This window comes from Muntiacus reevesi, chromosome 8 (assembly GCF_963930625.1).
Source record: "Muntiacus reevesi chromosome 8, mMunRee1.1, whole genome shotgun sequence".
In the NCBI taxonomy this organism is placed as follows: Eukaryota; Metazoa; Chordata; class Mammalia; order Artiodactyla; family Cervidae; genus Muntiacus; species Muntiacus reevesi.
In genome coordinates, this window is record NC_089256.1 from 55,695,610 (window position 1) to 55,721,479 (window position 25,870).

The window sequence follows — 25,870 nt, forward strand, 5'->3', positions numbered from 1 at the left end:
ATTAAAAAGAACCACTAAATTTTAATTTGGAAAATTTCCTTCCTATTTTTCTTACCATTTCCTTTTCTTACTTTTTTTGCTCTTTTCACCACTGTAGCTCAATGCTTTGACAGAATGAAAAAAGAAGAATGGACAAGAGGAGGGAAAACAGGAGGGGCTGCAGAAGTAGTGGGGAAGAACAGCTCTTCTTATGGGCTCTGAATATTTGTTATAAATGACAGCACGTACCCCCAACCTTCTTCCCAGTAGGTGTGTCAAGAACGAGGTTGCTGCCATAAAACCTGACTACTTCTTAGAGAACAGAGATTTAAGTAGGTACATATGTAATGGCTACTAAAGCAACAAAACAAGCAGGCTTCTCATGACCCCATAAGTTATTTTTTTAATGTAATTATATATATGTAATTATACATACATATATATATATGATCTATATATGATAAAGACAAAGGACAGAGAGGGATAGAGACAATTAAAAATTCTGTTGTTTAATTGACAGCAATAATATTAAAGTTTATTAGCCCCCCATCACTGATTTCTTCTCCCTGTTATTTTCTCTTTGATTAAGTTTTGGATAATATCTCTGAGTACTTGTGAGGAAATATCCAGGTTCCTCACTCATGATTCTTTGCATAAAATCTCTACCATGAACATTCAAAAAACTGGAAACCATCATTTCTTTGTGCTTCTTGGATTAATAGGTAGATACATGAATTATTCATGATACTCCTAGTATTTTCACATCTGCTTCATTTTTGACAACTAGTTTTATAACTCTTAGCTCTAAGTTAGCACTGTCCACATACCACGAGGGTACCTATTTTAACCACCAGGCTATTAACACATATACTTGTTATATGAAGGAATACCATTTTTAGAGGAATCCTCTAAAAGTTAATAAATCTTTTTAGAATTAGGCGTGTTTGAACAGGCAATCAAACACAAACAAGTCTTGGCCCTCTCGTATGCGGAACGGGTTGGTTACAGATGCTTCCCTGCAAGCTACGTCTTGCCTATTACAAGAACATTCATCTCCCGAGCACATCTTTTCACCTACTTTGCCTGAAGCAATACAAAGCACACCCAAAAAAAAAATCACAGGATTTGTAAAAATATTATTGCTAACACTTAAAGAAACTCATACACTAAGGTGACATCCTCACACAGGACAAGAACCAAGCATGAGGTCCACAACACCACTTTCTGATGGCGACTCAGTCTGCTTTGCCCTGTGCAAGCTAATGACAGCGGGGGAGACTAGCCTGTGTCTTCAGCTTTCTTACCTACAACACTGAGGCTGGGCCAGCCCTGACTCACAAAGCGGGAGACGTTAGCTCATGGCCGTGATTCAGTCATGAGAATTCGGACAGACAGGGGCCTCTCCCCACACAGGTGCTTCGAGGGGGAAATGAGTCCCTGGAAGCAATGACTTATGACCGAGGCACGGAGGTTACTGTGTCTGTCATCAGGCCCTGAGAGAAGTGGGCAGTGCTCTCTGGGTGACAGCAGCCACCCTAACAGAAGACAGTTGTTAGAAGAGCCTTACAGAAAGGCCCTTATCTCCTGCACGCAGCCTCCCAATCAGTCCAGGAGAAGCGTGTGGGTTCTGGTCTACAGATTCTTTGGGTTCCTCCTCCACAGGGAGAGAGGAAAGGCAGAGGGCTCAAGTGTTTGGGGGCTAATAGGCTTTCAGCACTTATTACTGGGGGTGAGAGAGAACATCTAGGAAGGTTTGAAATAGACTGGATAAGAATCACCTCGTTCACCCAGTACCTTTAGCTTAGTGCTCAGAGTGAAAAAACACAAAATTTAATTTTGCAAAACAGGAAGCTGCAAGCCTTTCCTCCCGCCTCAATCCCAAGGCAGCAGGAGCAGTTTGCAGAAGGACAGACTTCTGAGTTTACAAACCACTTTCACCTCATTATCTCACTGGATGCTCACAACCAAATTTGAAGCGTAGGTGTCATTCCCCTCATTTTATGGATAAAAACAAGGGTTTCCCAGGTGGCTCAGTGGTAAAGAATCCACCTGTCAATGCAGAAGATGCAGGTTTGATTTCTGGGTGGGAAAGATCCCCTAGAGGAGGAAATGGCAACCCACTCCAGTATTCTTGCCTGGGATAATCCCATGGACAGAGGAGCCTGGCAGGCCAGTCCACGAGGTCGCAAAGAGTCAGACAGGACTGCAGAAACCAAGTGTGATGGATAAGAACACTGGGGCACCAGGGAGGTTAAGTGATTTACAAAGGGTCCAGATAGAACATGGCGGCCTTTAACTATTTAGCTCTCCTCTAGTAAGACAGTCCATCACTTCAGCCCCTTCCTTGGCTCTGCATTCCTCCTTCCTGCCATCTTATGTAGCCTCTGGAAGCAGTGACTCCACAGCTGCCTCCTGCTCTCTCATTTTTGTCCCTTCCACATCAGTGCACCATATCGCTGAGTGAACCAGCCCCGCATCTAGCATCTGCACTACTGTGGCATTTTCCAGATTGCTTCCTTTCTTCGGGCCCCCTCCAACTAGTCCCCATACAATTCCGGATTAATGGGTTTTATCTACGGTTCCGAGCATGATAATTCCTGTGCTCCAAAAGTATTCAGCATCAGCCCCACTGCCTGTGGGATATCGTCCAAATACCTTCACCCACACAGGCTGGCCCCATCCTACCTCTCGAGCTGCTGCTTCCTATCCACGACCACAGCTTCAGGCAGAATAGCAGAGTCCTGTCTCCAGGCGAGCAAAACAGGCTGGCCTCTGTGTTCTTAATTCAGCTGATCCACTGCCCCTCTGGAAAGTCTGCTCTCTTCCCCACTGAACCATCTGCCTTGGTCATTTGCTATCTTCTTCTTTCTCTCCTTCCAGCAACAAAGGCCTTCTCTTTTGAATGCATAGACTTTTTTTTTTTTAATTCAAAGGGAACTTCAGAGACCACTTGATTCATTCTCTCACCTAAAACTCAAGTCAGGCTCTCATTTCTATCTTGAATCACGCCAGGGGCTGAGCGCTCACTACCACTGGAGGTGGTGCATTCCAGCCCAGCAGAACCCTGACCATTCTTCCCTCTGAGCTGGAATCAGCCACCCAGAGACTCTCTCCCATCTGTGGTAATTGTGCCCTCTGGGGCCATCCCAGCAAATCTAGGATGTACTGGTTTCAGAAAAGTTAAGTCAAAAAAAAAGGAGCTCTGCTCACTGCTCAACACAATCACCATTGAGAGCATGAGTCCATGTTCTTTGTGGGCTGAAGTTATACAAATAACTAAAGTGCTCTCTACCACTCTCCCAGAGCAAATCAATTATCTCAAAATCGTGCCTCTTACATGGTTAAGGTATTTGTACATCAGAAATATACATGGCAGTGTGCCCGAGTGTCACTCAAACCCACAGGATAAATATTACTCATCTTCCTGGAACTCTAATTTTAAAGATGCTTTTTAAATGAGGGAGATAAATATATTTAAATGTATATTTGTATTAAAATGCAAAATGAAAATGTTTTACAAAAAACACACAACAAATTCTGTTTTTTCTATGGAACCCTTCAGATTATAGTCTCAAGAAACCCCAGGCAGATATCATTTTCCCTTGCTCCTAACTGGGGTAAATGCTTTAAGGACTGTGCTGACCTATCACCTCCACCATGTGGTGGAAGGTGTCAGAAGCTAGAGGTACTCTGCAGATTGGATTCCCTACTGCAGTTCCTGACGTACCCAAATTCTAATCCTAAATTCAAGACCTAATCTAATAAAAATCACCATTTACCAGGCACTGTTTTGTACTCTACATTCGTTACGTCTAAACCTACCAATAACCTTGCTACCTCAAGATGCATTTATCCCCATTTTAGGGTTGAAGAAACTCCCCTGGAGACAGTGTCTTGCCTAAGGCCACAAAGATAGAGAGGTGGAATTCAATCTCAGGTCTATCTGACCACAAAGCCTGAATTCTTTCCACTCACCACTCTGCCTCCTTAGGCACTTCGGCTTGATCTTTAGTAAAAGAACCATAGCCCCTGCTTTCAGAAAAAGGCAAAGCTTTGCTGGATGGCTGAGTGCTAACATGGGTCACAATATCTGTAACTTTCAGTCTTACAAGGTAACTAAAACAGACACATTGTAAGTAACTTATATATTTTACATCTTATATTATTTGTATCATATCTCATTGTAATTTAGCAACTGGAAGAATATTTTCATTTTAAAACAGGAATTTATGATAAAAGATCATTCTCTCTTCTGCTTAAATGTTTCAAACATTATTAATAGTTTTGGTTTCTGGAGCCTCAATCCCGAAGTCAAACAAATGAAGAAAGCAATACATTAGGAACTTATCTATGCCCCACAGCCATATGCCCAAGTGACAACTTCAAAATGAATTTTCAATCCAGTTAAAAAAAAGAAAAACCTGTTAGTTTGGGAATGCTTGTGAGCAAATCCCTCAGAAGGATATAACCTTTCTCACTGTTCACATAACAGTATAGTCAGTACCCAGGCATAAAATATCCATGCTATTTCCTCCCTTTCTAATTAACTTGTCTTAAAGTATTCTCCATATGCTGAGCATCAGTGACTCATAACTGAGACCACTGACAAAAGATATTCAAGTAGCTCTGGTCATTTGTTTATATACATAAAACCCACTAGGCTCCTCAAAGGCAAAGAGTATGAATGTCAGAATCAATCCTAAGCTCTGTGAATCAAGGTTGTGTTCTAAATTAATGGGAAGGAAAACATAGATTCAAAAGTAACTGTAATAAAAGAATACTTCTAAAAGGTAGAAAGAACATATAATATTTTAAAATGCTTCGACACAAAGATACGGTTTCAATTATATTATGGCACCAACTAGAGTTAAAACCCACATCTATCAAAATAAAACCATCATTACTATCATGGGAAAACAGCCTTACAGTTTTATTGCTTAATTTGATTTTACTAAAACACAAGCAGATAATTACAGAGATTTTCTTTCCTGGAAATTTCAAAGCATTTTAGAAAAGCATATAGAATTATATTTACTTACCATATATTTATTGACTAAGACCATCTAGTACATTTTGTAGATGTAGTACATTTTGTACATTTTGAAGTAAATGTGAAAAGGATTAAGACTTGCTAGGTAAAAGAAAGTAAGAAGTCCCCTTTCCTCCCCTTTTCTAAAATAGATTAGTTAGCTCTTAAAAAAAAAGAAAACTAAAGGAAATAAGAGGTATTTTCTTATATGTCAAAGCAAAAACATCCAGAAGGCTATCAAGTACAGAAATGAATGAAGCGAAGATTTTAGACTAAATTTGAACATTTCATTTGAAATGGTTTGGCTCTTTTCCTCAAAGTAGAAGTCCATGTCATGAAAACACACTCTCAGGGCTACAAAATTGTCTTAGAAAACAACAAACACACAAATTCAAAATGTACACATTTTCCTTTAAATAAGGATCCACTCACTATTTTCTAACAAATCATTTCACTTCCTCCCTGTATTGTTCTTCTTTTTGAGTATCCTCTCCCTAGTCCCACTCCTAATCCTAAATATCTAAAGAAGATAATTATACTTGAGTGAAGACTGAGAGAAGACTTTATGAAAACTTAATAAAAAGACTAATCCTAGCATAACTCTTACACTTTTTAATAGCTATGTCTAAAATGTTTATGCAAAGAAAGGCATTATAGCTGAAAACTGTGGCATTTTCAAGGCAAGAAATCAATTCTGAAATATGAATACATTATAGAAACTTACACAAATAACTATATATTATATTTAATTGCTTCATGAGTAGGAAACTAGACAGGAAGAACTCTATATTTCCTTCTAGTTCTGCTGCTGAATGAGACATCTTCTTTTCCCTAAATCTCAAGTTCCTCATCACTTGTCATTCCAACTTCTACAGCAAAAAGTTTATGGATGAGTTACTATTTATTAAATTTTATGATGATTCTCAGAATATTAAATATAATCATTTGCAAGCTATGCTTTTGTTACAATTATATACAAAAGTGTAAACTGTAGTCTTTGAAGATAAACATAAAATCTAATCCATTACCAGTGAATATTATGAGAGAACAATATAAGCCTAAGGAATGAGTTATCTATGGTAACTCTGAGAGGTTGATAATCTTCCTTTGAAAGACTAATTAATATAGCCATTTGCCAAGTGTCTTCCAAAACTCAGAGGGGTTAGACTAAAGCATTTTAAAAGTGTGCACTTATTTTTACACGCAAAGCTTCAATGCATTCTAGGCATGAGAATAAGCAAAGGAAAAAGAGGTTATGTATCTATGTGGATGAGTTTTAAAAAAAAAGGAATTATTAATTATCATAGCAGGATATATTTCCTGTGCATCCACTCTAACTGTAGAAGTACAGAAAAAGTCATTCCAGATTTCTATTATGAAAATAGCATTTATTTTATGAATTGGTCAATCTGCTTTATTAAATGGCCAACTAAACACCATTTTCCAAAGGCCTTCTCCACTAAGTGAGGGTAGGTGATAAACTTGAATAGATAGTGCTTAAAGTGGTTGCTTAAAAAAATACCAAACCCTGGGTCTAATACACAAATTATGTCCTCAAAGACCTCTACTATCAATCACCAAGGCAAAGAAACCAAACTCTCTACTAGCATCCCACTGTTGTCATAACCAGCTGCTTTGGGGGACAGTTATTCCTCTCAAAACCACTCCACTCTGGACAGTGCAGTGGCAGGCAGGGATATTAAAACACACCAAAACTCTATTTTCAAATTCAAAAGAATCCAGTTTTTCTTTTCCATTCTTTTTCTTTTAAGCAAAATCCATAATAATATATTTAATATTTTAAACAATTCATAAAAATTAAGTAAAATGGATTCAATATCTTAAAATAATGGTCTTATACTACAAAAATATTTTTAATATAATTATTAACAAAAGGAATACAGTTTGTAATTGTTCATTCTAATTCTCTTATTTTGAGAAATGTAGGCTTCTCAAATCATGTATCAAATGTACCAAAATTTTTCTCTGTCACATGGTAATTTAAATGTTTGTTTCATAGCATATCAGTTTTAGATAAGTCAAGTTTATAAAAGTAATTGTTAGGATTTTATAAGTAAACAGTATACATATATCAAGGCATACAAGATATTTAAGCAAATTTTATAGAACTATGAGAATCATTTTGCTATTTTAAACAATTATCATAGCTTATAGGATTTTGCTTTTATGACATACAGTTAATCATATCTATGACTTACTTGATGACAATTCTTTTGTCAGAAATGTAATCCATAATTATAACATTGCTCTTATGGGAAAATGAAATTTGCTTTTCCAAGAATACAGAGTTGTAAAACAAAAAGAGAGGCAATTTATATCATTTAATGTTAGGGCTCTCAATTCATAAATATGAAAATCTCAAATTAACACACAAAATAGAAGGAACAAGGAAGGGGGAGACGGAAGGAATATCTTCGAAGCCAAATTACAATTTTTTTAAATTAACTCCTTTGTTACTCAGCAAGAGTGAAATATTTGTATTTAAATAAATATGTGTATCTATTTTTGCATTTTTAAGAAAAAGAATAAAGTTTTTTTTTTTTTTTCTAAAGATCTAGTCAAAATGTTGCTGCTGTTCAGCCGCTAAGTCGTATCCAACTCTTTGTGACCTGATGGACTGCAGTTAAAATGATCACAATTTAAAACTCTGTTACTGGAGCTGGTGGCTCAGTGGTAAAGAATCTGTCTGCCAATGCATGAGACACAGGTTCAATCTCTGGGTCAGGGAGACTCCACATGCCAAGGAGCAACTAAGGCTGTGAGCCACAGCTCCTGGGCCTGTGCTCCAGGGCCGGGAAGCCCGGCTACTGAGCCCACGTGCTGCAAGAACTGAACCCCACATGCCCTAGAGACAGTGCTCTGCAACAGTGGGAAGAGCGGACACCACAACTAGAGGTTGGCCCCCACTCCAGAGCAGCCCCTGCCCCCCACAACCAGAGAAAAGCCCGTGCAGCCACGAAGACCCACTTCAGCCAAAAACATACAAATTAATAATATACATAAATACTTAAAAAAAAACAAAACTCTGCTACTAGTTTGCTGAAATATTACCAATAAAGTACTGAGACTCTTAAGAAAAATAGCATCTGATTAACAATTATAAAATCTAATTAAATAGGCTTTAAGAAGTTATTTTACGTTAGAAAAAAAAATAACACCTATGCAAACATATACATTCATCCTACATTTATTTCTAGGGACTTGTAGACCTATACTGCTTCATTTCAGGTCTGCTTATAAATGGAAAACCTCAAAAAACAGCCTGAATTACAAGCATGGATATGTACTATTCACACAGATAAATCTAAAAACAAAAATGCGGATAATAACATATTGTGTTTTCTGAGCTTCATCTCGCAGGTTCCCAAAGCACTTAGTAAACTTTAATTAAGCCTCCCTGCGATCCTACCAAGTAAATGTTACAATGCCCGTTAATGGATGAGCAGAGGTAGAGGCACTTGCCCCACGATCATGCAGCTTTTCGGTGCCCACTGACGTCCTTCTGAGTTCTGTGTTCGACTTAATGAACCACACTCTTCAGGAGTCTGTCAAGTGACATCTCAAATTCAAATGAGGATTCTTAGGTTTAGCAATTATTAATCTTTCTATGTAAAACAACTTGGAAACTTTTCCAAGGAAAAACAAAAAGTCTTTTTAAATGGTGTCCTCATATTATTCATTCTATTTTCCACAATAGTCCAGATGATACTGGTAAAACAGCATAAAGAGTACAACCAGAATTGCAAACTTGGTGAGTAACCCGTGAAAAAACACCTGTTTGAGGTACTTGACAATGCAGAATTAGTTCCGCATAAAACTATTAGAAGTTACATTCCAAATCTTCAGACCCTTCTAATACAATAACAAGGTGACAAATTACACTGTTTTGTTATTAACACTAAGAAATCATGAGTCTTCATTATTAGATTCAAACTCAAATGAGAAGGCTGATTCTACTTGTAAAGTGAGATTGCCTCTCTAATTTACCTCACAGTAAATTAGGTTCTACGGTCTCTGGCTACTCCCAGTTTCCTTTAAATTTCAGCTGGGGGAGCCTGATGATGGGGTCGTAATCTATATTAAAAACCAGAGAGAGATGGCAGTTAAGATCAGTCCCTTGAGGCTCCTGTGTGCCTAATTACAGGACCCCTTGTTCCAAAAACCACTGCGTGTCTACGAAACATCTGTAAGGCTTCAAAGAGTCTAAGATTCCTCTTTCTGTTCTGCAATAAACTTCTTTAATCTCAAAAAATTAGAAGCCGTTGGGGAGAAAGCTATGTCATTTCACATCTCCTTGCTCCAGTGACCTTCTAGACATACTAACTGCTGTTGATATAAAACCATGAGGGTTTATTCCACATGCAGTTGCTTTTACTCATGAAAAGACAGCTGACAGCTAAATACCTTTCATGAGAAAAATACATCTGCCCTTCTCCACCAGAGGGGGTGGAGACTGTTACAAGTCTTGATCACACTATGGAAATGGTTAATATCAGGGAATGCAAACAGAAGAAGGTGTAAAGCTCACACGTGGGAAGACACAAGCCCAACGCATGGCACTCATCCTTAAGGGATGACTTGAAGATATTTCTGTCAATTTGAATGATATATTGCATTTTTCTTGAGCCATTAAAAAATACCATGACATCATTATCTGTCTATACCTCAATTTCTGGTAATTTTTGTCCTGGCACACTCTCTATGTGTTAATTACAAATCAGTCATCAGTTAGTGAACCGAGAAAACGGATTCGAAGCCCTTTCAATCTCACTGCACTTCTCTGAATTCAGCTTTGGCCAATTTTAGAGAGTAAAGTTTTGGAGTCCCATAAACTCTCTAAGGGTTAAAACAAAACAAATATGAGTCTTTCTTTACACCAAGGATCCAATGCTGCATATCATTATATTTTTGTAAAACAAAATTTTATAGGGATGTGAAGGTAGCAAGGTCACTTACTGTAAGAAAACAGAGAAAAGATCCACTTTGACAATGTGCTGCTTAGCACATTGCAAGCCAGTGATTAATCTGTATGACTTTTGTAAAGAATAGAGAATTATTATTTCTGAATGGAGTGTATTCACCAGTAACTTTTCCCTTTGATGCTTGCTCTAGTTTCCAGTTTTTTAATTTAAACTTTAAGTAATTGTCTCTTGTCACTGCTATATACATTGCAAAGATGGCCTTCAGTCTGACTATTGCTTTGTTTGATCTGTGGTTTTCACAACTTTTTTTTTTAATGAATGTTATCTTTTAAAGATATGAAGATATCACATGAGAATCCAGGTTTCTACATGTTTTTGAAAAATTCATCTTTTACCTTCAGGTTTACCTTCCCCCATGACACCATGTTGGAGTTGCAAAGCAAATGCCCTTGTGGACAAGGTATGCAAGCTCACCTTGACACTATGCCCATCCTTATCATTCGACTTGTTTAGGCTACCTTGTGGTCCCCCAGATATCTGAGTTTTCCAACTCCAAGTTAGCTTATTAATTGAAGTGATTTTTTTTTAGAAAAACGAGCCTTATGATCTGATCCCTGTTCTTGATAGAAATTTACATTGTAATTTATTTATATCACAGTCCTCCTCATAATAATCCACCCTTCCAAGAAATCAAAGCTATAGTAAAAAAACAAAAGATCAAGTGGCTGGTAATACCTACAAAACCAAACTGACTACTATGAATGATAACATAAATGAAGGAGGAGGGGGAGGAAGAAAAGGAAGGTGGGGAGGAAAGAAGAATGGAGGAGCAGGAAGAAGGGCAGGACAAGGAATGAAAAGAAAAAAAAAAAAAAGGGCGATTTACTGCTATTCTTTTTGTAGTAGAAAAATAAAGGCAAGTTTTATTTCAATTCGGTGTTTCTTTTTAATTATTGGTCAGTTCTTGTAATATTAGGTTTAATAAATAAATATCAAAATTTTCCCTTTAAAGAGAATCCCTACAGTGCATTCAGGAAACCACTCACGCATAACATGGCAAGGCCCTAAACATCAGATTAGGTGAAACTGGCTTTTCACGAATACATTAACCTAGAGTTAATTTAAATAAGTTAGGGCAAACTTGCTGACTAAGTTATTCTGCTCTGGACCTGAAGACAACACCCCTATACAAGGGCTTACAATGGAAATTCACTTTAAAGTGCAAAATCTAGAGTTAAGTAAGTAACATGAACCATTCCCAAGAATCTCTAAACCCTTCATTTAGGATATTCTTTCTTAATACTCTGTGAACTAAAAAATATCTTGGATAACAGGCAACAGTACTCAATGTTATTATTTTCTTTATCATGGAAGGGTCATAAAACGACACTCCTTTATGTATCTCTGGAGATTTATAGGACAGCCCTGGCAAGAAGTGAAAATAACTTGTGATTAACAAATGTACCACTGACAGGAGCCAAGCCTACTGACTTCTGTTCCTCAGCAATGAAATCTAACAGCCACTCGGTTAAGATCAGCCCCGGTTAAGGCTCAAGCGTTGATGAGAGAAGTGTTTCCTTTCGACAAGGAAGCGGATAAATCATATTCACCATGGAAAAGTTTGTCTGTACATCATGTCCTTTGATGGGCTATTCTTAAGAGTCCCAAGATTCCAGAAGGCCACGCAATGGGCTGGCTTGCATTAGATTTCTGCAGAGCTGGCAGCCTTCTTCTGGAAGTCTTACATTACAGGTAACCCGATGACAGGCAGGATGGGCCACAGGCACGCATCTCAACACGCCTGTGGAGGAGCCAAGGGGAGCGAGCTTGTAAGACCAATAGGCTGGGATCAATGAAACTCTTGGGGAACTGGATGTTCCCCTTTTAAATGCCACCTCCCTAATCTCTCCACTTGCTCAAGTCAGATTCTTCAAAGCTCTGAACACAACATGAGGCTGGCATGATTAGGAAAGTCAAAGAAGAGGACCTTCTAAATCATGGGGGAAGAAAAGGCATCGAATTCATGAAGAGTGAACAATCAGGGTCAGAGTGAAGGGATGTTGTTCAGAACGTAGTCATTTCTTTTGGCCATGGGGAGAAAATAAAGTTTCTTTTTCCATATTTATTAAGGGGTCTACTATATGCTGAATATGACTCTGAGCACTAGGTCAAGGTGCCTGCTCTATGAGACCTTCATATCTATGGAAGGAAAAAGTAACCAGAGCAAAAGGGATGTATGTCCAAAGGCCAGAGCCATTATCTCAGACTGAGTACAACAGAAACACACTAATCTTAGGATTTTCCCAGTATTTGCATGCAGATAATACTGTGTGTCATGGGTTGTGGGAAAAACAGCTCTCAAGATCAATATAGGTCAAGACAGATTGATATTCACACAAAAAAGTCTTGTCCTTGGAGTTCAGCAAAAGAAAGCGCTTTACTCCCAGAAACGGTGTACTTAGCAGTCCTCTCAAAGCTTTAGTAGGTGCCATAGAAAACTCATCTTTTCCTTATTCTCAACTCCAACAAAAGCATTCCAGCTCAGTACCTGTGATTCAGTTGAATGAACACAGAGTATTTTGTCAAGTGAATATGACATAATTTATAGCACATCCAGTTCCCCACTGCTGAGCATGTAGGCTGCCTCCAATACTTTTGGCACAAAAACCCCAGAAATTCTTTACTAAAAACAAAGAATTAAAAAAAAAAAAAAAAAAGACATCCCCATAAATGAGAAATAAATGCTGGAATTCACCAGGTTCTTAAAACTGGAAAAAGTCTTTCTCAGTGCACGCAAGGAGAGCCTGCATCTTCTTGGAAAGACTTAGGAAGGCAGCATGGCCAGCCTGCAGAAGTCAGCATATGGGAGAGCCTGATACCACCCTAGGCCATTTAGGCATGTATTTGATTGGTGGATAATATCATGGTCCCATGGGGCTGCAGTATGCATGTTAACAGCCCAAAAGCACTAGGAAAAAGAAAAAAACAGAAGATATTTTTCTTTGAATTCTCTCAAATTACTACTTATGGCACAACTGAACCCTCAATAAAACTAATAAACTCATGAAGCAAAGAGATTCAAGTTCAGACTCAGTAAATGTATTTGTGTCTATGACTAGCCAGTGCCTTTGCACATGGCACATAATCCTCACGATAAAGAAAATGTAAGGAAGGTATGAGCATCGCCATTTGCAGGTGGTACAGTCAGGTTTAAAGAAATTGAACTCTTTGAACAGATCCTAAATGCTGCTGAGCCCTAATGGCTCAGAGGGTAAAGCGCCTGCCTGAAATGCAGGAGGTCTGGGTTCGATCCCTGGGTCAGGAAGATCCCCTGGAGAAGGAAGTGGCAACCCACTCCAGTATTCTTACTTGGAAAATCCCATGGACGGAGAAGCCTAGTAGGCTACAGTTCATGGTGTTGCAAAGAGTCTGACACGACTGAGCAACTTTACTTTCTTTCACTTTCTAAATGCTGATAGTAAATTTCAGGGTTGAACTCTGCACGTAAGTTTCTATTTCCAAATTACCATACTGATAACTGGCCTATGACTGACGAGTCTTAGCTATAATGCTAGACCAGCACTTTATTATATTAAATGGTAGGCCTCTATCAGAAAGTAGTAATTACATCGTAGAAACAAGAAAGCTTGAAATCAAATCCTAAATTCCATGTTGGTTTGGGTGTGACTACGTGTGAGTGTGTGTGTGTGTGGAAGAGAGAATATGGAAAATGTCATTGCTCTTCACTTTATTTCACTTGAAGAAGTTTAAAATAGATACCACATTTTCATAGAATTGGAAACACACTCACATTCGTTATTGGAAACAGAAAAAGCAAAAGAAATATGCATATATACTCTAAAGGTATTCATTATATTTTGGCAGTGAGTCTGAGTAAAGCCAGAAATTATAACAGAAAACAACACAAAAGGATGACAAGTGAAAAAAATGGTACAAACAAAATTTTTATTAAAGAATTACCAAAGGATGATGTAGTAAGTATGACTCTTCCTAATGACAGCTGCTGCTTCTGCTTCTTGTTTGTGGGCAGTTTTTAAAATTTGGTGTTTTATTTTGAAAGACTGCTTTAAAATGCACACATGCCTAAGAAATAGGTGTTGTATATGATGCAGCATAAAAAATGTCCTTTGTTAGGTGGTTTCACTCCATGCTACACAGGGCCGGCTAATGCCTGTTCATCCCTGATTCTGTCAGTAAAGAGAAAGGCAGTCTAAATAGGATGGTAAGTAAGTAAGTGAGTGGTCACTCAGTCATGCCCGACTCTTTGCAACCCCATGGACTGCAGCCCACATGAGATTTTCCAGGCAAGGATACTAGAGTGGGTTGCCATTTCCTTCTCCATGGGATCTTCCCGACTCAGGGATCAAACCTGGCTCTCCTGCACTACAGGCAGATTCTTTATCGACTGAGTGACAAGGGCATCCCGAATAGGATGGTAGAAATACTTGAACTGGGAGGGAGGCAGGCCTGGGTTCCTCTATATCCTGGGCTGGTGATAAACCAAGTAACCTATACTTCTTGAAGTTTCCTCATTTTTAAAACTGGGAATAACAGCCTCGGTTCTGAGGCTCCACCTGAGACAAATGTATGAGAGAACACTTTAAAATGTGCATCAGTGTGAGGATACACAATTTGGCTCAAAGAGTTAGATGCTCCTAATATATAAGACACTGGTGTCCATGGCTAAGAATTACATGTTTTTAGGTGATCTCAGCAGTTACTCAAATAAGAGTTTAAATGCACTGGATTTAGAAGAACTGCAGCTGGGCCTAAAAGAAATCTAACTGTGAATAAGAAAGAACAAATACAAGTGTAAATACCAAGTGCTATATTAGTAGGATGGAATAGACATCTAATTCAATCATTTTATCCTGCAATACCTATAACATAGACTGCAGACAACTGAAGATAAATCCTAGAAAGGCAAACCAGCTTAACCAAGGTCACTTATTAGTGGCAGGCAAAAGTTTGATTAGAAGCTAAATTCTTTTGAAAATTCCCTGGTGGTCCAATGACTAAGACTCCATGCTCCCAATGCAGGGGACCTTAAATTTGAACTCTGGCCAGGGAACTAGCTCTCACATGTCACATGCCTAATTATTTGTTTGACCAGGCACAACCAAATAAATGATTTTTTTTTTAAGTAAAAGAAGCTAAGTTCTTCTAAAACCTTTCTATGTTGATGATTACTACTACTTCACCTAAGGAAAGGGAGTACTTTTCACCCTATTCACCCTCTTCAGAGGCACAGACTGAATTCTAGAAAAATGAAGTGACTTGGCTAGGGTCATGAGGATGATCACGGTGAGAATCCAGGTTTTCTGGCTCCCAAGAGATGTTCTTTCACCACAGTGCCTACCCCTTTAGTAGGCTTCTGATACCGCTGCTGCCACATGTAATGAACGTTTACCACGGTACTCTACAAAACATTTTCTTTGCTGTTTAACCTACCACTTATATAAACATGCCTAACCGTTTTTATTGAGACAGTGTACTTTTCTGAGAAGGGGCTTTGATGGAAGATGGTTCAGAACTGTGCTAAAACTGAAAGGGAAAAAAAGCCTTAAGATTTCTGTATGAGGAGGTGGGAGGGAAAAATGAGGAAGAAAAATTAATTTAACATTGTAGTTACATCATGCTCCATCCCCACTCCATCCCCATGCTCCACCCAGCCTAAGCTATTTTAGAAGGGCAGTGATTCTTCATTTAGTGGCACCAAATGTGCCCATCATCGCTCAGATGCACTCACTCCTACTGTAGCGGAGCTCCGCATGAGCATGACAGATGAGCAATAGTAAGGTCTGAAGATCAGTGATTGTAAACACCCACTTGGTGACCCCTATTCTGAAACACATCAGGGCTCCATTTATAAAATGGCTGTCCTAGTGGCAAAATATTACTTAGATCAATCAACCAATATATCCTTAAGGCCTATGGACTTAAGTTTATTCATCTGGAGTCTCCACCTCCATGAGTATTAATATAAAAGAGGCTAAACAGTATGACACAACTGATTTAAAAAAAAAAAATCACACACTGAAGAGAGATCCAGTTTTAAGCTAATACTTCTGTTATGGTTGAAAAAGGAACCAGGATGGAACAACTTCTCAAACCATGAAAGGAAAGCACCATGATAAATTCTTAGACACGTTTGGAACATCCTGATGTGAAATGGTGGAAAAAGCAAACAAGCACATAATCTGGGGGCAGGGGGGAGGGAGGAGGAGATGAAGTAGTGGTGACAGAATCAGAAATAGGACCAGCTATACAAAAGCCTCTGTATCTTTAGGGATGTCACTGAAACCCTACTTTCTTTCCATTTTCCCTAGTAAAGTAGGAGTTGCGAAACATATCCTACAGAGTTCACAAAGAAGTGAGGTCAAAATGGGGGGATGTATGTGAAATTATGCTGGAATTTAGTGTTATTAATGTAGACTAGTTTATAAACTCTGTACTACTGAAGTAAAGCCTGGATACTGTGGCATACAAAGAATAAATGCTTTCCAAAGAAAACTATTTGCCAAACAGGAAATAATCTGTTAAAACAATTTGAAAGCTACTTCTCCACGAGAGGATGACATGTGAAAGATTTCTATAATCCAGGCAAAAGTTAACTTCTTTGACAAATGTGTGCCACTTTGGTCTTGGGCATTCTTTGATCAACCATTTAAAACCAGTCTTATAGGTCTCCTCCCTTATAGCTGAGCTTTATTCATGTTATAATAAATTATCAAATCAACTCTAAAATAGAATAAAACTTCCTACAGCTTTTGAATTTTTTTTTCAATCTTAAAGGCTTTATTTATTTTTCATTTATTTTTATTAGTTGGAGGTTAATTACTTTACAATATTGTAGTGGTTTTTGTCATACATTGACATGAATTAGCCAGCTTTTGAATTTTTTAAATGATCAATATTTCCATTTTTTTTTTTAGCAAAATTATGTTTTCTCCAACGTTTTAAATCAGAATCTCTTTGAACCTATTTCAGGCTTCTGATGTATAGTTTTGGAGGTTTTTTTTTGGGGGGGGTACATGCTTCTAAATGCAATAAATAAATGTTTATCAATAAAGTATGAGTTATGTTAGAGAACCTACATGTATGAACAAATTTAAGCCTTCCTTAATAAATAGGAACTAGCCTACATTCTGCAGGCTGCAAACACAAATATCCTAGGATTACATTTCCCATCCGTGTAATGCTTTACGTATTTCCAAAAAAGTTCACACAAAAGGTGAGGCAGGCAAGAACACATCAGCGAGAATTACCAGAACACAGGCCTTTGGTTTCCAGATCAGGGCTCTTCCTACTAAATGGTACCTTTTCTCTTTCTAGTTCCGTGTGGAATATTCCAAACCAAAATATCCTTAGAGGACAGGGAGAACATTTCCACCATTCAACATGGAGTTCTAAGCTTTGATGGAGGAGAGAGCCTGGTGGGGGGGGGGGGGGGTGACAGAGACACCCCACAGACCTGGGGGTCAAGTTCAAGGGCACAGGGGCCCCCGTACTCTTACCGTCCACGTGGCGGACTTGGCGGTGCTTGACTGCTGGAAGGACACATCGAAGCTGTGTGGGCCCGGGTAGTCGGTGTTGGAGGGGATGGCGGGCGACGGTGAGAGGGCGTCGAAGGTGGAGCTGGGCTGTGCATAGGGCGAGGGCGCCGTGACGCTGTTCTGCGCGTGGTCTGTGTTGTAGGGGCTGGTGGACGAGGAGCCGTTCTGGATCTGCTGGTCCATGCTGTTTAGGAGCCCCAAGTTCGTGTACTGTGGCTGCAGGGACACCCAGAAACCCCCACGTTAGCCATTTAACCATGTGGCATATGGGATCTTAGTTCCCGGACTAGGAATCGAATCTGTGCCCCCCTGCAGTGGAAGCTCAGAGCCGTAACCACTGGACCACCCGGAAGTTCCCCGATTTTCTTCTTTTGAGATTGTATTTCAAGTTGGGAAAAAGAAGCCACAGTTTCCCTTATTTCTCATTGACTGGAACTGGGAAATATCCTTAAATCCATCACTGGCCAAATGGAAGCTGATTGCCATGACTGATAAGACAATGGCACAATCATAATTCCCTGGATCTGGGGGAGAGCAAAGCAGATGAAAGGAAGCTTTGTTCTTTCCTGAAAATATTGGGGTTCTGTGAGTTCAGAAGAAGAGGAGAAATGGGTCTTGTGTATACAGTGAACAGTGCTTGCTATACTTCCCACGTGGCTCAGTGGTAAAGAATCTGCCTTCCAAGCAGGAGACCCAGATTCAATCCCCCAGATTGTTGCTTCTCAAAAGGCATCTTTTGGTGCATGCCTTCCACAGAGATCAACCTCAGATTTGCTGCACTTTACACTCAAAGGAAAATGACCAATTTGTGATGCCTAGTTCAAAACACCAAGAGAAGCGCCAGGCGTGCGGGAATGTTTTATGAAGACCTGCACAGATCTCAGCGTCATGGGCAGCCTTTGGAAACTGAGTCTCCCCAAGAGCATCTGAAAGTAGATAGGGTGCTTATTCACAAACTGGGCAAAAAACATCACTGTTCAGTAGCTGCTGATGAATTCCTTAAAATAAATGAATACTACCTGCTATTTTTTTCTTCTTCTGTCTTGGTAGTCAGAATGAAAAAGACCACTAGATACACATGCTCTAGAGAAGATTTAAGGGTCAACTTGTCTATTGAGCAAAATGGTTGTCCTCCAGATTTTCTTTAAGTTTTATTATAAATTCTGTCTCAGGGTACCAACTTGCCCCCCAAAACTGGGTTCATGAAAACTGGAGGGGAAGGAGTAGGAATGTTAGGAAGAAGCAACTATGTATTTTATTTTTTTCTAAAAATACTTAAGTAAATCTTTTTATTCACGAATATACAAGATTGTGATTTTTAAACTTTGTCATATATATTGGCAATTTAAAAATCTCATCAGTTTTACCTTAAGTTAAATGGCATGTATATTTATTCGCTCAAAACAATAACTTTTAGGAATTAGTGTAGATTATTTGAAAGGAGAGACCACATGTGCAATTTATTTATTTTTAACTTTTTATTTTGTACTGAGGTACAGGCGATTAACAGTGTGTGATAGTTTTAGGTCAACAGTGAAGGGACTCACCCACACATACTCAGGTATCCATTCTCCCCCAAACTCCCCTCCTATCCTGGCTCGAAAGGCAGCTATGTATTTTAAAAGGTAACATGATACCATCCAAGCAGCCTAATTTTCCATCTGTTCTTTCATTTTCTTTGTAGTAGTTTATTTTCTAAAGCAGAACATGTGTAAGAGAAAAACCATCTAGTTATGGTTAAAATTCTATGTTTTGTATAATTCAGAAGTACATTAGTTCATACAGTGTCTCTGCCAGAAATTTTATTTCTTCTAGGAAAATCAGCACTGAGTAGATAATTCAATAAGATGTTTATGGAAGTAATGATTTAACTTCTCATTTCATTGACAAAAAGAATCTTTACTGTATTACTATCGGAAAGGGGAAGTGAATTGCTCAAGCAATAAGCCAAGAGTAGCTAATAAGCCAAGAGTAGTTATTTTGAAACCAAATCTGACTCCGAGTCTACACCATCACACCTGTCAGACTGATCAGATAATTCAAGTCATTCCTGAGTTAAATTGAACACACATTTCTAGAAGCGGCCACCAGCTTGTATGCTGTTTTCCCTTTGTGAAACCTTCTGACACAGGGAATCCTCATTGTCTCTTCAATTTAGTGATAGAAAAACAAATCAGAAGCAAAGAGAAGGCAGTCCTGTTGGTACACATTTTATAAAAAAAATGAGAAGTCTGGCTCTTCAAGTGAAATATGACCAAGAGTCCCAGAAAAATTCAAATTAAAGAGAACACAAACTTGTAAAGAAATTGATGCTTGAAAAGAATTCAACTTAAGTGTAAGGAAGTTATTTTACTAAACTTTAAGTATTTCACATGGGGGGGAAGAAGGACTCTGCCATTCCATTCAGTCCAGAGAGCATCTGTCTAAATGTTAACAGTCGCATGCCCATTCCATTACATTTATACATTCACATTCCACTGCCGAATGCCATGTCCCCATTTGCTCTTCAGATAACTATTAATCTCTTTACACTTATCCCCCTGCTGACAAGAGCAGCTGCTAGTCTCGCCTCTGCTCTCCGACTTCCACAGCTCCCAGTCCTCCTCGCCTCCTTCTTCACCTTTCCCCCTTGACAGGTGAGGCAGGCTGCAGGTGAGACAGCTGTGAGAGGAAAAAAACTACAACCTGAGGCCCCGATGAAGGTGTCCACAGCCCTGGCTGAACTAAAGCTCTTAGGCGTCCAAGCCTGGGGGAATGGTCTGGGAAGGGGATTGAAAAGAAATGATTATTTGTGTTCAAGTTAAGGGTCAGTATACAAAGCACTCCTGAGCGCCCTGTAGGAATCAGATAATGCTCCCAGAGGCACGTGCTTCCCTCCAGCAGTACAATTAGGGAGGCAGTCGGCCCTGACAAAAGGGACAAAGAAATTCACCGAGCACTTTCTCACAGGCAGTAAAAAAGCCTGTTAGGTCAATCCTGTCCTTCTCCTCCTAGCTATACAGAATGGAACTTCAGCTAATTGTGGGCTTGGAGAAGAACAAAGAAACATGGCCCTTTGAATTTTTTTTTCCAGCAAATATAAAGAGAAAAGTTTGGGACCCAGCTTTAAAAGCCAGTGAGTAAACACTCAGTGCTGCTTGAAGGACTTAAGAGAGATGGAAACTCCATTTACCTCAGAGGTACAAAGAAGGCCTTTCTGGGACAGCGGTGAGACTGAGCATATTCCGTGGCACTAAAGAAGCAAAAAATGTATTTCAAGTTATTAATAGGTGTTGATGGCTGTGCTTTTACATGCCGTAATTTTTAATCCCATACAGTTTGGGTGAAATATTTTACTTCACAACAGTAGGATTTGCTTCCAATCCTGACTCCTCAATTTATATAGCATAGAGCTAGATTTCTCAGGTTTGAGCAGAGAGCTGCTAACTATTCAAGATAAAAATTGGAAAACATATTTCAGCTTAAGCTTTCCTCAAATTTTACTTTAAAGAAACAAAAGCTAAATAGTATACTCAGTTGTCTTTTTTTAAAAAAGAGCTTAAAGCCAATACCATCTTTGTATTAACTAGTCTGAAACACAGACAACAAACCCACCAAAGGAAGAACAGTGTGATTAGAAATTTTCTTGGGGGAAAAAAAAAGGAAACTTTCTTAGAGACTTTTCATAGCTTTATTAAAATTTTATGTCATAAACTTGCTAGGAAATAGTACTTTGGAAGTTAATTTAAAAAGCATTTAGTTAACCAAAAAAAAAGGGGGGGCTCTTATTTGCTTATTTCTTTGATTTGAAGAGAGTGGACATGGTAAAGTATAATTAGAGGCAGAGGGCAGACCAATATAGCCAAGAAGAACAAGTGTTAGGTAGGTAGAACCAGCAGAAATTCACACGGCCCATTGCAAAATGAACACTCAGGGCCTATTGTTCATAACTTATTAAGAGTTTCAAAATCATGACAGCAGAGCGTTAAACAAAGCACAGGGCCCTTTCATGACTACACGTTTTGGAGCCTAGGAAGCTCCTCTGTGCCAGGTTAATGTGGATAATATTTATTTCATATTTTCCACCAAAGTGAAGCTGGCAGGGTGAAGGAAGCAGTATCTGGACCCTTTATTGTCTGTAATGTCATAAACACAGACGGGAGAGATGTGTGTTATGCTGGGATGCTAATGAGATGCCTATTTATGATGCCAGGTAAAGTCTCAGACACTCATATGAATAAAAAAAAGTGCCCTGAAAGAACTCTTGTCCCATGTGTTTCTTAGGTAACAAAGTTAGCACATTTGGAATGTACTAGGAAGTAGATTGTCCCTTGCTAAGCACAAGGTATCTTGATGTGGGAATAACCTTAACATATTTAATAGACACTCAGTGAATGAACAATGTTATGTATCTACTGTATCATGTCTGGAAGAACAGACAAACTTCTTTCCACAAAATTTTTGTCACTCAGTTGTATCCGATCTCAAAGACTGTATCCCACCAGGCTCCCTTGTCCATGGGATTTTCTGGGCAAGAATACTGGAGTGAGTTGCCATTTCCTCCTCCAGGGGATCTTCCCTATCTAAGGGTTGAAGCACATCTCCTGAGTCTCCATCATTGGCAGGTGAATCCCTTATCTCTGAGTCACCAGGGAAGTCCACGTCTGAAACAGGATATGATCTTCTTTCCAAAACATATAAAAGATGAAAATGAACATAATTTGATATCTATTAGAAACCTGGTAAAGTAAAACAATGGATTTTTTTTAAACTCAAAGAGAGGCTTTAATTCCTATAAAAATGACTTTGAAATTGAAGATACTATGTGGACCCTAGAAAATTACCAACATCTGTAACTTCAATGTATTCAGCTTCATCACAAACTAGCTGATCTGCCCTCAGAAAGGATAAAACACACCCTGGTGACAGAAAGCTCAATAGTCTGGTTAATCACAGAACACCTTGGGGGGTGTTCTAGAACATGAAGCTGGTATGGCAAGTGGAGGGACACCCAGAGGCTGAATCTCAAACTGCCTGCTCTCACCATTAGGAAAGAGCAGGAAGAGCTGCCATTCCCAAATACAGAAAGAGTGCTTCCTCATTTTTTTTTTTTTTTTTGTCCCTTCTGTAAGTTATTTTGGATTCTCATAGTCATCTACAGACTCTGATTTACTTCTTCAGTTTAGATGGTTAGAATTAAAATAACAATAAAGACGAGATATTTCTCCTGACTTGTCATCATTTTAAAAGTGTTCTATAAAGGCAATCCCTTTAGTTTCACTTCAGTTTTCTTTCCTGGATTACATTGTTTGATGATCTTGCATTCTAAATATATTATGAACCTGAAATTTCTTCTCATCAGCTCAGTAATAATGTATATCAGTATATATCACTGTAAACAAAACTCAATATTGAAATGCTTGGGTTTATACTTAAAGTTGATTTTGTAATTACTCTTCTATAAAATAATTTAATATCAAAAAGAAGTCTAATCAAGTCACATAACTGGTGTATCATATCCCATTTCTAAAAATTTCTCTCCTTCAATTTATCTGTGTAAGAGAAATTTTATAAGTTCTCTGTCCTGCTTTTCATAAATATTACTATCTGTAATAGCTAGTTTATGGCAAGATGACAACAACAGTCCATACTAAATGGCAAGAGATTAATAAAAAAAAAATGGGAATAAGTGCCATGTCAGGCATAGGAGAGGTAACTTCGACAACATATAGTCAACTTATTTGCTTCAATTCAAATGGACCTTTGTCACAGGAAATAGTAACTTGCCTAAATTTCATTTGAAAGAAATTATATATTTCTTGACTGTTAGAGATGATCAGGGAACTGAACATTCTTCTGTACTCCTTTTACTCCTAAATGGATTCTAGTAAGGCAGAAGAACTCTGAACTTAGACTTGGTGACATGGGGTCAAAGTCACAACTGCCACTAATGTGCCATTAACCCCTGGGCAAGGTGGTGGCTCAGACAGTAAAGAATCTGTCTGCAATAACGGAGACCTGGGTTCAATCCCTGGGTCAGGAAGATTCTTTGGAGAAGGGAATGGCTACCCACTATGGTATTCTTGCCTGGAAAATTCCATGGACAGAGGAGCCTGGCAGGCTACAATCCATGGGGTCACAAAGAGTGGGATACAACTGAGTAACTAACACTTCCACAAGGTGCTTAAACCAACCTGGACAGTAGTTTCCTATAAAGTAAAATCTATACAAAATTGAGGAGATTGAATCTGATAATCACACATAATGGTGAACCAGTCTAACATTCTTCTAGGGCTGACTATTCTCATCTACAATACTATTTAAATATAATGCCATAAGATTGCTTTCGAAAAAGGAGATGACTTTTTTTTCCTTTTTTCTTTATATAGATTTGCCAGAGCAAGCTTACACATCCAAATTGTTTCAGGGAGCATATATAGCTTCTTCAGCTAATATAACCTTTCACCTCAGGCTTCATGGAGGTGCTTTTTGAACATTCTAAAAACCCTCTTGGGAAAAGAAAACAGTTTTCTTTATGACCCTGGCTTTGCAAAGCATTCATTCGATTATGCTGTAGCAGACAGTACTACATTTTTATCCCCAAATATTGGCAAGATAGTGATTTTTCAACAAGCACTGCCTGAGGGAGAAATACTTGTCATTTTTTTGTTTTCTACCACCTGCCTCACCTCAAAGAATGATGGTTTGTTTCATGCTGGAATTAAACACAATTGATTGAAAGTGCTCCAATTGTCAAGAAGATATTTGTATTTTAATGCCAATAAGGCACTGTCTTTCCACCTTAAGAATGTACTGAGTATCACATTTTTCTCAAAACAAGGTTTTGTTAAGTAGAAAATATATTTCATTTCTTTTGTCTTCCAAATGATCCTAGAAAGTAAGTGTTTAGAGGTAAAATATACTCATACCTTATAACAAACAAAATGTAAAAATAAAGGTTTTAAACACATAAACCTGGAAAGACAGACTGCAAAGAGTTTATCAGAATGTTTTATTTTCTGATACAAAGTGTCAAGCTTCCTTTGAGGTCCATAACTCAGATTCCATAACTTAAGAGAGAGCTCCCTAAAAGCTCCAGCCAAGACTGACAAGGGCAGATGAGACAAAAAAATACAAAGTTGGCTAATCCAGTAGACAACAGTGTCAACAAATATTAGCCATAGTACTTGAAAAGCCAGAAAGTATGAAATGTAGTGAAGCTAAAATTCAATCCAAATACATCTAAATTACACTGTGTAGAGCTCAGTTAAGGAAAAATAAACTTTAAATTCTCTGATTTCATTAAGTACTCCCTTTTAGTAATAATGAGAAATAAATAAAACTATTATCATGAGCATCCTCAATTCTAAAAGAAACTGACATCACCATTACATGCCAAAGAAGCATTGGGCTTAGCAGAAAGGTATAACTTTAATATTCAATAAATCTTGATCCAGATAATATGGAAAAGCATACAGAGTTTTAGTTTCTTTAAAGTGAACCAGGCGTTATTAAGTAAAATCAGATCAAAAATGTGTTTGAGAAAATTTTCAATCTATAACGATCCCTGTCAATAGTTTTTTAAGCAGACATGGTAATGCTAAGAAAAGAAAGTACATAGTAATGAAGATCTTTAGTGAAGGTTATACCATCTACAGGGAAAACACACCATTGTAACTTTAAAAGCTCATCAATAATATTTTGCTGATTTTTAAAGTGAGTTTAAAATATTTAAAAATAACTTTGGCAATGTGTCTAAACTATATCAGAAATTAGGACTTAAAAGCAGGTGATTAAATGTGATTAACATTTTATCACAGGTGATAGTTTTCCTCACCATGATATGAAACTGATTTCAATAAAATAATGGTGCCTATCAAGATTAAAATGATCTGAACGCTGTATAGTGTCCAGACTTTAATCCTCTGTGAAAAGAATCTTAGGTATTACATTACTATTGACTACGACTACTACTAATACTAAATTCTTTCTGAGTCTTACTCGGTTCCTTATAGTGTTTAAGTGCTTTGCATATATTTACTCATTTAATTCTCAGGAGCTAGTGGAATTATTATCTCATGTTTCATGCATATTTTATAGATGAGGCAACTGAAGCTCCACAAGATTAAGTACTCATGATAGTAAGCGACAGAACTCAGATTTGAAACCAGAACATCTGGCTTGAGATTTACCTACTTTCTTAAGTATCCTTCACTTGGAGTCACTCAGATTTCTGCCTGGAATCTTTATCTAAGAGTTACATTCAATGAAAGCATACTTATTTCATATCTAAAGAAAATGCCTTCCATTCATTAAAAACAGGATATAAAACCTCAGCTATCTGTTTGGAGATCCAGCACCTA

At 38.2% G+C, this 25,870-nt stretch overlaps 1 protein-coding gene across 3 annotated transcripts in view; it reads right to left on the minus strand.

The window, feature by feature from the left end:
• Window positions 1-25,870, minus strand: part of TP63 (tumor protein p63) — a 246,557-nt gene that overhangs the window by 70,481 nt on the left and 150,206 nt on the right. For all 3 annotated transcript variants that reach the window (XM_065942383.1, XM_065942382.1, XM_065942384.1), the window contains exon 4: window positions 17,490-17,744. In XM_065942383.1, the coding sequence (XP_065798455.1) occupies window positions 17,490-17,744 (255 nt within the window). The remainder of the gene's footprint in view (window positions 1-17,489; window positions 17,745-25,870) is intronic.